General features: G+C 37.4%; 1 protein-coding gene across 1 annotated transcript in view; it reads right to left on the bottom strand.

The window, feature by feature from the left end:
• Positions 1 to 16,238, bottom strand: part of LOC145994609 (spatacsin) — a 100,809-nt gene extending 84,571 nt beyond the window's left edge. The window contains exons 1-7 of the mRNA XM_083130660.1: positions 15,892 to 16,238; positions 8,008 to 8,156; positions 5,808 to 6,011; positions 3,868 to 4,051; positions 3,236 to 3,316; positions 2,597 to 2,736; positions 853 to 1,196 (exon numbers count right to left, since the gene is read on the bottom strand). Of these exons, the coding sequence (XP_082986786.1) occupies positions 853 to 1,196; positions 2,597 to 2,736; positions 3,236 to 3,316; positions 3,868 to 4,051; positions 5,808 to 6,011; positions 8,008 to 8,156; positions 15,892 to 16,094 (1,305 nt within the window). The 5' untranslated portion in view covers positions 16,095 to 16,238. The remainder of the gene's footprint in view (positions 1 to 852; positions 1,197 to 2,596; positions 2,737 to 3,235; positions 3,317 to 3,867; positions 4,052 to 5,807; positions 6,012 to 8,007; positions 8,157 to 15,891) is intronic.
• Positions 16,239 to 17,429: the final 1,191 nt, after the last annotated feature.

Raw genomic sequence — 17,429 nt, 5'->3', positions numbered from 1 at the left:
ATAAGCCCTCTTGGCACCATTATATAAAAATAACTGCTATTACAAGCACAGTGTAAATTTTGTAGCCTATAATTACTTGATGAATAATGCATGTCATGTTCTAGGCTCGGTTGTGGACAATTTGCAGTACTGGTTAGCAGTTCAGTTTTGCAGAATATGAATAGACTGAGTTTTATCTGTTAATGTGCAGTAGCCAGTAACAACTCCTCTAAAATTCACATCCCACAATATATTTCATCTCACATCACAAAGTCTAAAAATTACATTAAGATTAGGCACACACAGGAGATGTACTATGTAGAAATTTCAGCGAAAAATACAGCATCGACCAGGACTTGAATCTGGGGTCTCTGGGATACTCTACCAACTGAGCTACGGAGCCAGACCTACCTTAATTTTCACTGTAGCTGTTTTACCTGTGGGATCAAATTTCTACATAGTACATCTACTGTGCATTTCTATGCTGGTAGAAACAAGGAAACGTCGACATCAGTGTTTCAAAAGCAACAGCTCCCATCGCAGTAATACTGGCAGAGACAATTCCACACAGGTAAAACAGCGACAGTGAAATATCAGGCAAACCCAGGGCTGGCTCGGTAGCTCAGTTGGTAGAGCAATGGAACGGTATGCTAGAGAAGTGGGTTCGAGTCCTGGTTGAGCCTGCATTTTTTGCTGCAATTTCTACAAAGGCTACAAAATTATGTCATTTCTGAAGGAGTCGTCTTCTTGTAACTTCCTTTAACAAAGTTACCAGTAATTTTACAATTTACAATTTTAAATTGTACTTGCCATTACATGCAAAAACCACAGAATTAACACTTCCATCACCTTAAAACAGGGTACATGAATTACCTTGTTCACCAATACATCCTTTGTTATGTTACACAGAAAAAGCTTGATGCTGGTTGGCGAAAGAATGGCATCCATCATTCCCATGAAGCCTCCCAGTACCATTATACTGTCATCTGGTAAGATTTCTTCTGCAATGCACATGCCGGTTCCAGGGTCAAAAACAGCATACAAACCACCAGCAGAAGAAGGATTCTCACAATGTGAATACCACACAGACACACCCATCGGTGAGATTACAATGCTTCTAATACAATGGTCCTGCTTTGCACTGATCATCTGAACTGGTGAGAATTCCAATCTCCTGTTGTATTTTGACTTACGGTGGGATTCTTCCTTAAAATAGCCTTGAAAGAAAAGCAAACAATTAAAAGTTGTTGAAAATATTGATTAATATTAGTGGGTGAGTATTATACTCCAATTAGAGGCATCAATTTACCAGTGTTTTCTTTTGAAATATTAAAAAATACATCACATTATAAAAAAAAACCTGTTATGTATGTTATTGACTTTTAAAAAAGCAAAATTCCCAAAAATTTTACGATACTTTGAAATCTTTAAACAGCTGTAGATCAAAAACTATTTGACCTAGAGAGTTCAAATTGGTGTCACTCTCTTCTGCTTTTAATGACCTTTAATTTCAAAATGCAACATGACTCTGGAATTTGAATTATGTAATTTTTAAAAGACTTGAAAAGAAGTTCTTTTGAAAATCTCAAAATCACAATTTTTTTTTTTTGTTTTTAAATATATGTTTTGAAGATATCAATTAACTATTAGTATGCAAAATTTCATAATCGGACGGCAATGGGTTCCTGTGGTAATTTTTTTTTTTTGTATTGTAATGTGTGCGGAGTTTGCTAAATTTCTTGACTTCCATGTTAAAACCACAAATCTATGCTGAGTGGTTGATGTTGAGGTCTTTATATTAGTCTATTTTATAATTTTTAGGATACAAATAACATGAAAATGCCTAAAATTTATCACTTTTAATATCAGGTAAGCAAATTGAAAAATGTACAAGGAGAAGTCATTAAATAACAAGAATTTTATTCTAGATTTCATGGAGATCTATGCATAACGAAAATTTGTGTTTTGGTATTCAAAAAGGTTCCTTAGCAACACACCATAAAGGTGTCGTGATGATCGAGCAGTATGCATGTGCACAGTACCTTGTACAACATGGCCACTACACAGTTGACTTGCACTGTAGAAGAGAAATGAAGTGTTACTCGTTTTGTGTGGTCAGAGGGAGTGAAACCTTCTGAAATCTACAGCAGAATGAAGGTTCAATATGGAAACAATTCTTTAAGTCAGGGGAGAGTGTACTAAATTAATGAATAGGTTGATGAATAGGTTGATCGATTTGCTGTTTCACTGCCTGACTTCGCTGTTCATCACTGACATTTCGTCTTCCGTCTATAATTCTTTCAACCCATATACTCTCTCTCTCTCTCCTGACTTAAAAAAAATATTATTGAGTTTCATCTTGAAGCAGCCAGGTGTTTCCATGTCTTTAAAAAGCAGTTCTGGTTATTTTATTAGTATTTGAATTGTGTCCATTAACAACAGATGTGTTCCATTATTTATTGTTTAAGTCCATTCTGTGATCAGATAGGTTAATTGGTACTAGACCTACAGTTTAAAGTGGGATCCATGAGGTGCTCTAGTTTCTTGGTCAACTGCTGTATCTGTGTAGAAAAATGAAAGATTTTTCTTAAAAATTAAACTAAAATAATGGTCTTACCTGATCTGTCTGTTTTGCAAGGAATTCTATTTTGCAACTTGTCTAATTGCATGTTCCACAATGTTTTGCAAGTAACAGGCTTTGGTTTCTGAATAGGCTTAGATGAACTTGCACTAATAGAAACTGAATCCATGTAACTGCTAAAATAAAAATAAGAACTATTACAACTTTATTTACAATGCATAGTTTAGGGGAAAAGACACTAATATATAATGGAAGAACAAAACAAATATGTTTTTATAGTGTACATATTGTTAACAACAAATTTAGTACTCCACAGAAATTCTTTGCATTTGGTTACAAAAAACAAAAGTTTCGTGAAATTTATTTGTGACAGTGAGCATGTCAATACTGATCTGGTAATGTGTGCACATTATGACCTAATAAATAATGCATTTTTTCTTTTTAAAAATTATTACTATGAGAAATAATCTTTATTTTTTTCAATTTCGATACTTCAACAAAGACAAATGAAATTATGTACATTATATACATAAATATTATACGTAAGGTGTAAAGCAATCCAAATGGTACAAATGAACAGATAAAATCTGAATGTGTCAAAAAATAAAAAATTTTGTAAGTCAATTTTGAACTTCGTATATTGGTCTATCCACCCTCCCAACGAATGAGTCTTACCTTTTCATCGTAATACTGGTTTGAAATGATGAATAAGACACTTCAGAACTGGCAGACATGGTACTGTCTCCAAAATCAAGTCTGAAAAGTATTTTAAAAGAACTATTAGCAGCTGTTTTGAATAATATACTTTCACTCAAGTATCTACTTCATGTGTGAATATTTGCTTTCCAGTTTACAAACAATGAAGACATCACATTTTTTTGTCTCTCATTCGACAGATTAAAATGCATATACAGGCAAAGTTTTGTAGAATCTGACATCATACCTTGCACAGAATTACAACAGGGGCAAGTGTAACTGCACACTAAAATTAGCACATGTTTTCCATGTGTTATATTACAATTGGAACATGTTTGTTGTTCCATTAGTGAAAGGAATGTTAATTCTCATGACAAATGACATTGTGGACAAGATAAAGACTGGTATATTTTTAATGCAGTTTCAAATAAGCAACACTATAGACAGTAGTGGATCTGTAAATAACATTCCTTACAAGTGAAATAATATTGGCTGCTTCTTTAGTTCAATGTTTCAGCAGAAACTGAGTACCGGAACCAAACTGATTTGCCGGAACGGAGTTCTGGCTCACTTTAAGTCCTGTGTGTCAGAAATTGGAATATAGTACTTACTTTTTAATGTTTATATCCTTTATATTGATGAAATATACCACGTCTTTGTCATCAATAATGGCCACCATGGAATTGTCTTCGGATGCAGCTACCATCTTCCATGTTCCCATGCTGGTGATACTTGGCATTACTGACTGTAAATCATACACAGCAACTTTTCTGGCATCTTCAAGAGAATATGTAACTGTAGTTTCATTAAGGAAACCTATTTTGTGTATTGGTTTTGATATTAATAGATTAACAACAAATATTATGGATAAACAAATGAGAAAATTGTACCAGGTCAGTTATTGTCATATTATTTATATACCAGATATAAACAAAATGCGTTAGAGTATTGAATTTCGTCTACTTACGTAAGTGGGTATGTATTCGTTGTAAACTACGTTTCGGAAGCTTTACTGCTTCCTTCTTCAGGTGGTCGTATTTTAGGCTCAGAACATTAAGCCATGTCGGAGAAGTGTCATGCGAGGATACTAGGTGAAAGGTTTGGGTTAAAAACACTTCATAGTGCTTGACATATACAGAATTAAAACACGAAAAAACATGTTAAAATCACCACCATGGTGTACTTGAGTGTCCGTTGAAAGCCCTAGTTCCCTGCCAAGGTGAAGCGTGCGAGCAGCTGGCGCCGTGCTATGGAGTTGTGGGGTACTTCCCCTACCATGAGAGGTCCCTCCCCCCCTTTTTTTGTCACCAATCCAAGGAGAATTTGCGTTCCACTTCGGCTGCTTTCTTTACCTCCGAGGTGACATGGAAGCCTATCGGGGCACTTTTGTCATTCATATTGTCCCACTTTTTAAAAAGGCTAATCCATACATCATCCAAATTGACGTCGTCCCAGTTCAGTTTATTTCCGTTTCCCACACAAATAAGTGCCGTTTCGTATACTTTCCTATCCATTTTACTGTTACTTCTTTTGATAACATCCCTTTTTATTATTCTATGCCCACTGTCTATTACATGCTCTGCAAGCCCCATTTTCAGATCCCTTTCATTGATATTCTTATCATGTTCACCCCATCTAACATGCATGTTCCTGCCAGTTTGTCCAATATATTTCATACCGCAGTCACACTCGATCCTATAAACCCCTTTTTGTTCGAATTTTTACCCCCCTCTTATAATCTGTGAAATGCTTTTCAATATTTCTAGGGGCTTTCGTCCCACATTTCACACAATACTTTTTCACTGTTTATAGGATCACTGTTTTGTTTATAGATAGTGAGTAACACGCACGTAACCAATATGCTATATACCAGATATGTTGCCACTTCAAGAAAAATGACCCTCATAGTTTTAATATTCTAATTATGACATAAGTTATGCAGTAAAGCCTTCATTTGGTTGATACACGCAATGTAATACTTACAGTTCTACATTAAAAAGTACTCCGAGTAATTAGAAATTGCTACACTGTGCACATATTGATAAGATGAGGTACGGGTACTGGTACTGGCTATCTACTCATCTCTTTTCCAACTTTTCACAAAGGAAAAAAAAATGTTTTACCAAAATGTAAATGCCAACAGACTAATATCGTCATATGAGAAACAGAAGAACTGAGTTTCATTTAAATAAACTCCTCTGAAGACCATTATTTGGAGTAAGATCGACACATCTCCATTTCTAATCTTTAGCAGTAAACTGGAATCCCATACCTCCAATTTAAGTGTCAGACATATTCCTAAGAATACATTATTTCCTCTCTCCTGTAAATATGATAAATTGGAATTACGTCTCTCTGGTTCTCACATGACAATATGGTGTTATGATTATTATAATTAGATTTCTGTTTTATGTTGTGGTACTGACAGTAAGCGAACACTTATATGTATTTGAAAGCATTTTTGAAAGTTTCAAACAGACCTTGAACTTATGCCAGGTTAAGGTTTGAAAAATAGAATATTCATAAAAATGTTGATGGAACAAAAGGATACACAGTCTTCCTTCAGAATTTAAGCAATGCAAAAAATGTTTCGATGTACAGAAGCATTCAAACTGCGGAATCTCTATTGCACTTGAAAGTGTTGTTTTGTTTCCATTAGGTAACCTCAAAATGGACAGCCATTTCTGATTAATAAGCAGAGCTAATGTCCTTTGTGAGAGCTTTAATGGTACTATACTGCACTCTCCATTGTAACCTGAAACAAATAATAATAAAAATCATTTAGGAATTGTATCCTGGCAACATGATTTCAACAAGGTTCTCAGGTTACCAGCCAGGTTAATCTGGCGTTAGCATACAATGGCCAATAAAATACTGGGATCCAGAGTGAACCAATCAAAGGACAAAGTCTAAGCTCCTCTGCTTCATACACACATATTTAACCTTCTTCTGGTTTCCAATCAACATTCCCTGATGATGAGAACAATGTGCTTGAAACGTTGCATTCTAATGCCAAATTAACCAGAGTGGTAACCCGAGAACTCTTGTTCAAAGTAACATTTACTTGTGGTATGGCACTTTGAAGAAAACTAGTAAATGAATATTTTTATCTAAGTGAAAGGGGAGGGGGCTAATGGTACAATACAAGTCGTCTTAAGCTTTGTTTGTAACAAAATTTATCCTTTGAACTTTCTTTCCCTAATGTTTTAAGTGAGTTCTACACACTGAAAGCATTAATTTGACAAAATAAGGTAAAAAAAAAGTATGATGTGGAAGGAACCAAGCTTGTATCTTACAGCTGTCAAAATTATTATTTTCGAAAGAATAACATTGTGTACTGTAAGGAGAATAGCCCACTTAAATAATAAATAGTAACCACCATAATCACAGAGGGGTGTAATTATAAAGCCAAGAGCACCAAATGTAATCTTCCTAACAACCTAAAGTTTACAAAGAGGGGATTGGAAAAAAAAATGCTATGCACAAAATAAAAAATCCTCAGTATGTGATTATACAATGTATAGAATTCCATCATAAAGAAAACTTGAGTAGCATGATGATATTGGAATTCCTCAATCCGAACTCTGTTCCTTTGTCTTTTATTTTTTTCCCCAGGTTAAAAACTACTTAGATAAGAGGTTAGGCATGCATGCTTCTGAGAAGTTGTGTCACTCCCGTTTAATCTGGTCATGTTTACATTTGTAAAACAGCACTGCAGCATTTGTGGATTCATTAATCTGTGCCATGCAAGAGATTCCAACATTCTGGAATGAATCTGCATCTGTCAACTTGATTCATGATTGCCAGTTATTAAGTTTCATTGTAATTGTACAAAAAGACAACAAATACAACTTCATTGGAAGAAATTTCCAAAACCTTTAATTCCAAACTAAAGAAAGGTATAAATGCGACACCAGTGACCAGTAAGGACCTGGTCATCTGTTACCCAGTTAGCCAAACTGAGAAGTCTGATTTGGGGTGACCCAGCTGCGACCAGTAACAGGCCCTAGAGGACCAGTGGAGGTGCATGTCACAGTTCGATTTGGTTTATTTTACTTCACTTTTTGTGCCACTTTTGGCTAATTTGCAAAGATGGGGATGAGTAATGATATGATGAAATTGATGAATGAACACTCACAAACATCCATGCCCAGGCCGGGATTCGAACCCAGGACCCCTGGCTTCATAGCACGATATTCTAATCACTCCGGCATGGGGACCGGCACGTGTCAAAGTGTGTTCTGAAGCATATTATCATGGTGAAAGTTTCTTTCTGGATCTTTCCTAGATACAAGTGGGACGATTGATGTTTTGAATTGTTTTAAGTCCACTTTATGCACATAAGGCTAATCGGCACTGGATCCGAACCACTATGTGCCTCTACCAGGTATCGAACCCGGAACTCCTTCATTACAAGGTGATGACGCTATCACTGCGCCATCAACAAGTGGGATGACTATTGTTTATAATAAGTTTTGTTGAAGGCACCTTTCACTGCAATAATAAGATAAAAAAAAGGGCACCATGCCATGAAGGCATATAGGGGGTGTGGAGGTAACACCCCACACTTTCTTGGTCCGGTCATGAGTGGGGGTGATGTGATCAGCATCACGCCCCTGACTGCCTTTATCTCCCAGGGTTTCCCACTTTGAAAACTAAATTGACAGGGAAAGTGGTATATCATTACCAAAATGTCTAAATACACTGGCAATGTTTTAACATATATCTAATTCTCATAAGCACTAACTTACCTATCCCACTTCCAGAAAAACATTCCTGAAGTGAAGCCAAAGAAATTTCTAATTGCACCTCAGGTTTCTGTTGTTCAAGCTGAAGAACTTGGAAAGTCCGTGACTCCAATATTATGAAGAGTAGTTTGCCATCCTCTGAGTACATTGCACTGAAATACAAAGTAATGCAAGTTACATGAAAAAAAAAAAAAAAAAAAGTTCATAATGGACATAACAGAGATTACACATGCCATGATTAAACGATAAACTTGTAACCACACTTTCCAACCCATGTAGCATCTAAACCAATTAAATGTAGAGAATCAATAGTTTGCCAAAGTTTGTTTTAATTCTTAGATATGTTAATTGGGACTAGACCTACAGTTTAAAGTGGGTGTCTCCACTAGGAACAGGACAAGGGACTCAAGGATTACAAGGTAGGAGTTTTTGCCATTATGTTATCATGCAGGGCTCTGTTCTGCCCAGGCGCGGCTCGTGCATTATTTACCCGGGGGTTCACTGAAGTGATGTGACATATATTCACTTTCCGCAAAATATACTTCCTTCGCCCAACAAAAGGATGGGGGAGGGTTTAAAAGCTTTGTCAAGAATTCTTTTTATCTGGGAGTATAAGGTTTTGTTGTAGGGGTGTGCGAATAAATTTAGGGCTGAAACTACAATAAATTGTGCCTTTATGAAAAAAGTTGAGTTTTGTTGGAATATCATGGACGTCCTCAAGTAGGGGCAAGTAATATATTTTTTCCCCACGAGGAGCAAAAAACACTCCTTCAGTCTGAAGTTACTGCAACGCTTTTATAATAATTACCAAAAATTACTGTGACTGAAATTAAATTATATGCGTGTAATATATAATTTTTGGTTTACATTCAATTTCCATGGGGGGCGGCCCCCTTTTCCCCTTCCGGACGTCCATGCTGACTAATCAGAACTGGTCCTACATTTGTTAAAGGGAAATGGCAACTAATGGCATGCGCATACTAGAAATCGAACCTGAGACCCTTTCATTTATACGCGACAGGTTTGTTCAAATTCGGGGCTGGTCGACCAGCACACGCTTTTTTTCAGTGGGCAAGGAAGTTTGTTTACGTTAATTATGTGCATTTCTATTTGTTCAAATTTGGGGCTGGTCGACCAGCACACGCTTTTTTTCAGTGGACAAGGAAGTTTGTTTACGTTAATTATGTGCATTTCTATCGGTCATTTCTTACCTGCGCGGACAGCAACGCCTACACTGCATCACATGACATAACCTAGGTAAAGTCCATCCCTCGTTTCACTCGCAGCATCACTTAATACTTTCCAACAAGTATCCAAGCACTTCAAAAACTAAAAAACTTGAGACTTTGACACCGAGCGACAGCGAGTCACGTCTTCCCGCCATTCTTTCTCTTTCGCGAACCCGAAGTGTTTCCACCTTTAAGGAAAAACCTCTGAATGCATGCACAAGGTATTTTGGTAATGTATCTCCTTTATTTTAATTCATCGCATCTAATTCCAGCTTCTATTTGTTTCCACTCATCCATCTCTGACACAATCTTGCATTTATTCCAAGAAGTTCGGTGCAAAAATGATACAAGAGAAGATTGAATATGTAATGTGTGCGCTTCAAACTTGAACCGCACGCAGCAACACTGGAAGGGAGGAAGCAGCGAGAAAGGAGCCTTGTCCCGCGGCTTCTGCGAGAGAACGAACTGCGCATGACCGTTGGGTAGAGACATAGGTTCTGGAATCTCATCTCCCATGTATTTTGTCCTATACCCTCCTCGCGCTTCTGCTCCCGCACGAAGCTTTCACAATGGCACGAGCTGTCCTGTGGGGGTTCAACTGAGGGTCTGTATCAGGGCGGCCGATTCGCGGTTTCTTCTTCTCAGCAAGAGAGTTCGCCGTGTTACGGGCACAAATACATGACTTATTGTGTAGAATTTTTAGCGAAATAATGTGAAAATTTAAAGACATTGTTCATTGTTCATTTTCGAGGTGATTATCGTATATTACTGGGGGTTCACTGATCCTGTGCGCTATAGGGCCAACCGCGCCTGGTTCTGCCCCATCCTCATTAACCCTTCGTCTGACTTTTTAAAAATTTTGAATTATTTTCCTTACCAGAGCAATAATGGTCATGCAAGTACCAGGTCATCTATCTGCACTATTCCCAGAAAAACATAGAGGTGTTTATTCTTGGTTTTGGACTTTTAACCAGTGTTAATTTTAAAACACCAACATTTAGGAGGCTGATTCTGCCTCCGTCTTCAGGGTAGTGTGTAACCTACTAAATCATATTTCAATCCCTGGACACATGATGTGTTTGGAACCTCTTGTGACCGGCAGACGAGGTGGAGCCTTGGCCACCGAGATTAATCCTCCAAGAGTAAATTTAGTTTGCAGTTTATTTATTAATTTATTTTATAGAAAACAACAGAGTAAGGTATAATCATGATAGATGTTCCTGGTATAATTCCCAGCCTCCCTAGTCCCATTTAAGCCTTCGTGATCTGCAAATCACTTGGCTCTATCATTATACGGTGAATTTGATCCTTCACTTTCGACTTTTCTTTTTGACATAAGTTCCCATTTGTGCTGCATGACATGCACTAAATATTTGAACATGGGAAAAAAAATGTTTTATGCATAGAAATGTAGGAACAAGTTCCTTTTAGCACCGTCTAGTTGGCTGCACTTTTTAAAACTCGGTGCAGTGCAGGTGCATCCAGTGTCAGGTTGGTGCAAGGATATGAAAACTAGACGGAAAGCGGTGTTCAAGTTCAGAATATTAAACAAATGCCTGTCTGCTGTTTTAAACGGTCATTTGATTAGTTAGCATGCACCACGTGACCATACACCAAACATACACCGGTCCAGAAGGTAGTGCAGACACCAAATATACAACATGGCTCCAAATCAACGAACTAGACGACTCTGTGTTGCACCGTGCAACCAACTAGACGCTTCGGTGCAAACAGAGTCAAATCGAGTCAAAAAGTGCAGCCAACTAGACGGGGCTTTTGTTTGTGATTTCATCATGCTACGTGCACATTTTTTACACGGTTTGAAATCTATTTATTTCTGTTAACATACACTTCAAAGTTTTAGTGATTAGCTTACTGTGAGAATTGTTTTTCACTTCTGTATAGTCCTATATAATACTTTTGTTTCCTTGAGAATTGATTTTCACTTCTGTATAGTCCTATATAATACTTTTGTTTCCACCAGCCATTCGTTTTCTGTCGTCTTACTTGTGGCTTGCTGCTGTCATCTAGGTCATATGTGTAGGGTTTTCTGAATTGGTTCATTTACAGTTCGGTGAGCTATTATGTAGTTTCCAATTGCCAAAAACATTCCTCAATGCTTTCGTAGTTAGGTTAGGCATGTCAGGTAAAGGGCTTTTAGCATCAAAATAACATCCCTAAATGCTTTCATAGTTAGGTTAGAAGAGTTTCAAGCTCGACACCTCATCAAGCCTCATGTGGAGAGCAAGCAGCAAGTAAATACGAACAGTCTGTAGAATGCCTTGTCGATGGGAAATGGGAATGTTTGCATGAGGTAAATCTTGCATTTTCTTTTCACTGATAAATAGGATTTTTCGAAAGTACAAACAGTGCTAATTACTTTCAGGAAGCTTCTAATTTTCTTTCACAATCATTATCACTATTCTGTGATTTTTTTCACCAAGAATGAAAAATGCCTTGTCAGTGGGAAACATTGATGCTTGCGTTTACAATTTTTTTCATCAATAAATTGCACTTTTCCAAACTCCAAACAGTGGTAATTACTTTGTCTTTCTCCTATGAAATTTTGAAGAAAAAAAAAACATTAAACATCTGGAACCATTACCGAAATGTATTCTGAACATCTGCAATGATTTGAAGTTAAACTACATGTCATAATCATATCTATTACTAACCTGTCTAACCAGCTTAGTAACACTGCATCCTGTACTCTGCTCTGACTTGTCTAGGGGTATCTTTATACGGAGGGGCACTTTTGTTTCAATTTAGTTAATTACATACCTATATTAATGCTCCTATATTAGGTTCATTCAAAATATTGGCTAGAGAATTTAAATTTCATTGTACAAAACCCATCATTGTACGAGGGTGGTTCAGCATGCTCTGCCCCTGACATAGAAGGAACCCTTGTAGGAAAACCAAATCACTGTCACTTTTCAACATAGTCCCCTGCAACATTAACACACTTTTCCAATCGGCCTTCCAGTGCTTCAATCCCAGCAGAAAAAAATTATTTTGGTTGGTCCTGCAACCAAGCATTCACAACATCCATAACCCCGGAATCACTGGCAAAATGTTTTCCACAAAGGTGTTTCTTCATGTTCGGGAACAGGTGGAAGTCACTGGGGGCCAGATCTGGAGAATAAGGGGCATGAGGGACAATTTCAAACCCTGCTGCATGAATTGCAGCCACCGCAACTTCGGAGGTGTGGGCGGGAGCATTGTCACAATGGAACAACACACCACGGGCGAACATTCCGCGGCATTTCTCCTTGATGGCAGTACGTAATTCTTCAATTAGGGTTGCAAAATAAACACCTGTGATTGTCTTTCCCTGTTGGAGATAATCTATCATAAGGATTCCTTCTGCATCCCAGAACACAGATGACATCACTCTGCCCTTTGATGGTTGAACCTTGAATTTCTTTGGGGGTGGAGAATGGGGGTGTTTCCATTGCATGCTTTGGCGTTTACTTTCGGGATCGAAGTGGTGAACCCACGTTTCATCCATTGTAACAAATCTCTTCAGAAACTTTGGCTTGTCAGCCTTTATTGTCCGCAACAGGTTCTGACTTGTAACACGACGTGTCCTCTTTTGGTTGACCGTCAGCATTCTCGGGACCCAATGTGCAAAGATTGTTTTTCATTAACAAATGATGATGAATAATTGAATGCACACTGCCAGTTGAGATGCCACATGTGTCTGCTATATGGCGGACAGTCACTCGCCGGTATGCCTAAATCATGTCATGCACTTTTGTAATCATTTCTGCTGTGGTCACCGTTGCAGATGAGCCACCAACATGCTCATCTTCACAGGTCTGCCGACCACATTTAAATTCACGGCACCATCTCTTCACTGGATCATATGAGGGGCTAGAGTCTCCAAGAGTTCCCACCATATCTGCATGGATGTCTTTCGGTGTTAGATTTTTCTTGAGTAAATATTTTATCACTGCTCGGACCTCAGATTTTTCCATTGTTTCACGTGTGGCTACACTTCTTACTGATCATCAACGTGTAACAAAAAGAGAAATTGTTGTAAATTCTTGAAACTTTGTGGATATTAGTCTAAACAATGAACAATGTTACATATAAAATTACAGGTCTCTACTATCAATGGAAATGGGTCAGGGGTGGAGCATGCTGAACTACCCTCGTATTCCTCCAATCAAAAAATTGTTTCAATCCAACAATCTATCCCTGTCCTTTATAATTCTGTTTAATATCCTCCATCCTTAGTATTCCATTATAATGTTCATTTGAAATGTCAGATATCACACAATGTATGTGTAAACATGTGATTCGTAAACGAAAATAAATCTAATCGAATCTAATCACCTAAAAGTTCACAATGAAATCATTTGTTACCTATTGTTTTGAACACTAAAGATTCCTGTTCGAGCAACACAAAATAAAAATACCAAGTACATATTCTTCCTCATAAACCAGCAGGTAATTGGTGTTTAGTTACCTTAGGGTACTACTTCGATCTCGTGAAAACACCTATAACTCATTTATTTCATCCTTTTTAACATTCCTACTTATGTATTCTGCATTGCGGAACATTCTTTAGGGTGGAATTAAACTTTTCTAACGAAAATAATAGCGGATAGCCCCAAAAACCAATCACTGATAGCTCCACAAACCATTCACACATAGCCCCAAACACCATTCACGCATAGCCCCAAAAACCATTCACAGTAAGGTTAGGTTAGGTTCCGTTAGGTTAGGCAAACATAGTTAAAAATTTGGTAATGATTAGATAAGCCGGAAACACATTTCTTGAAATTTACAGGAGAAAAGACGAGAAAGTACTTACGGAATTGAGTTCTTGTGGACTTTCTGAAGCCGGGGAAATTGTTTTTTCGAATCGTGTAACTTATTTGGCCTGTAAATAAGGTATTTTTCGTCATTAATGCATCTCCGTTGCATGATAGCTCATGCCACCATTGCCATCGAGTACGTGAATCAAATGTTCCGTGCATTCGGTTATGTAACCCCCTGTCAGTGTAGCAACCATGCGGTAGTTTGACAGGATGACATGTCAAGGTTGTGTTGTGAAAATGTTCCCGGATATTGAAGACCCACGAGATTTTTTTAATTTATGATTATGATTTTTGATTTATGATTAACTCTTTGCACCAGTAATCATTTCCCATAAATTTGGCTTCTTTCTTTGCATGCGAATTGAATATATTTTACTTGCATTTCTTTAGACAAAATGATATAACATGGTAATGTATATTTCTAAGGATGATATAGATAGGAGTGTATTTGAAATTTGTTTGTAGATTTTATGTAAATTGTATCTTATTAAAATATATAATGGGCATAAACAGCCATATGCATTGCTGTAAGTCCAATAAATATATTGATGATGATGACAAAGAAAGTTCGTAAATTTATTGCGGTTGGAAACTTTGACAAGCATCCTAATAACGATTTTTGTTCCGCCAAATATAGTGCACTTCGTAAAATAACTTGGTGACATGGCAAGGCAAGATAAGTGTGAACATTTTGTAGTAATATGCATTGTAACTTTCAATGAGCTTAGAGATTTGTGTACATAATGATATTTTATAACATTGGTTATTTTCTAAAAATAATCATATGAACAGCAAGGAAGTAGTGCAACTTAGTAATATTGCCTGACTTATCCTTAGAAAAATAACATGCCGAGTTCTGTGCGTGCGGGAAGGTCTCAGTGTTCTCCGAGCTTGTTTTCAAAACACCAGCAAGGACAGCCTTTGAAAAGGGGTGAGAAACAAATTCTACTCAATATTTATGTAACGTTCTGTCAGTGGTATCCTGAGAAACCAGTAAATGAAGTGGTTAAGTTGGTATCCCAGTGCAGTGGTGTGTCAGTGTCTGCAGTTTTAAGGGTTATGAAAGAGAGAATGACCGGGAGAGTAACAATGTATGCGGCTGCATATTCGTCTGATGTTTTGAGAGCGGGTTCTCACATTCAGAGGCTCTTATATAAAATGAATAGGTCCGGCGAACTATGAGTGTAACAGCAGATGATTGCGGTCATGGATCAGCTGACGCGGAGTGATACATCGAATCGGTGAGACCGTTTGTTTACAGAAGGTGTCAGGGTTTGTGATTTAGACCTTAGTATATGTAAGCTACACATTGCATGGGATGGGAAGTGGCTCTATATATGTACGAAAGTTTTTTTTTTCTTCTTTTGTTTAAAATTATTTTTCTAAATTTTCCTAACCTAACTGAACCTAACCTAACCTTCCGTGAATGGTTTGTGGAACAATTCTCGATTCAAAACGTTTTGTGAATAGCTTGTGTGGCATTTATAGGTTCATAGGTTTGGAAACACTGCACATCAGCTGACGATACTGCATATCAGCTGACGACAGACAACATGAGTCAAGATTTGCCCGCCGAATTAGCAACGACAAATAAATAATTATAATGTTAAAAATAACGTTTTTCATGGGAAAAAAAAGTGATCCCAACTTGAAAAATGTTCCGCTATGCATATGAGGTAAATAGAAATTATTTTCATTTGAAAATAAAAGAGTTAAATGTGTCTCCGGCATATCTAACTGGTACCAAATTAGGTACTTCGAAACACAAAATATTCGATTTTAATGTGTTTCCGATATAGTAAACTCATACCATATATACTTGTACTTACTTGTGAACGTTGTTATATCTCAATACAGGTGACGATCTTGATGAAATGACGTCGTTAGAAGAAAATACATACAACAATAACTCTTGTGTTTTTATTCGAGTGAAAAATGTTCTCAGATTTGGAGATATGCGAAACAAACATTCGCTGTTAAGAAATTCTAGTGAAGGCTCTAATTTACATACAGTCATAGTTTTCCGCTCCATGTCTGACAGGTTGGGGTTGCCAAATCAGGTATACCATAATCTATTCTAAAGAGAAACAAGTAATTGCGGGTCTGTCTCACTTATGGTAGCCAACCAACCCAACTCAAAAGCAAAAGCCACAGAAAAGCATTCTTGCATTCTTGGTCAAGCGGCGTGCAAGAGCGGAAATCACCTGTGGGAAGCAGACGACACTTCCGGTAACAGGAGGGGCAGGTCTCTTTTATCGCACAACGAGATACCAACTTCGTGTTCTGACCTCTGACGTCGTCAGAAGTGGACGGCTACGTTGGTTTAGGTGTTATCGTGTAATATTATATTTGTTTCTCCTAGCATAAATACACTGGAAATGTATTATTTATGCTAAGAGAACTAAACCTAACACGCCTAACTAAACAATTTAGGCGGTGGGTGTCATAACAATCCGCCTTTGTTCCTTCACTCCTAAAACTTAACATTGAATACATGAAAATGCATTGATGTCAAATATAGCTTCGACTACTAAACTGAAGTCCACGGGTAAGTATTTTTGTTACATTTACATTACGTCGCTCTTCTGTCACTTTAGGATAATGAGGATGAGTGATGGTTAGACACAGCATTAGCTACGCCTACGGGTAAATGCAAGGGGGCGGCACAATCGCCAAGGCAAAGTGGAAGGAGTGACTTGTGAAAATATTGACTCCGTATTAAATTGTATTATTGCCAGTTTCGTAATAAATATCCTGAAAATTTTCTAGCTCGCTTCGCTCGCATTTCTCATCACAATGTACAATGGGATTCATGAGTATTACCACCGTCCAAATTGTCCGTCTCCATGTTCGTGCACTTTATTTGATACAATCAGAGCTTCAAGAACTAAAAGAATACTCAAAACAAACTGTTGAAAACTCTGCACCAGCATGCATAAAAATCCATCGCTTAAAATCATATTGGATGTAAGAGAAAAATTAATGAAAATAGTCAGTTGCACTCTAATACTCATAGATCCCACTGTTCTACGACTAGAGCACTGCATTGAACCACATCGCTCGAAAATACTCGATTGAATCTCACGCTCGAGCGTGATATGCTCGAATATTTAGAATATCAAATATACTGCTGGACAAAAAAACCGGACACCTTAATATTTGACATCTGAATTGCAATTACTTATGAATTACGCTCTCAGTTTGGTAGTTTTCTGTAACTTTCGTTTTTGTTCTAATTTAACTTATTAAAGTTTGCTTTCTTTTGAATATATTTCCAATAATTTAGTTAGCCTTCGAATCAGAATTTATGCGTTATCACAAAAAATGCACTTGTCCGGGTTTTTTTGTCCAGCAGTGTATCATTTCA

The sequence above is a fragment of the Lepisma saccharinum genome, chromosome 11, assembly GCF_977018435.1.
Source record: "Lepisma saccharinum chromosome 11, izLepSacc3.1, whole genome shotgun sequence".
NCBI classification, from domain to species: domain Eukaryota; kingdom Metazoa; phylum Arthropoda; class Insecta; order Zygentoma; family Lepismatidae; genus Lepisma; species Lepisma saccharinum.
The sequence above is the reverse complement of the archived record's forward strand: the minus strand, read 5'-3'. Positions and strand labels throughout refer to the sequence as shown.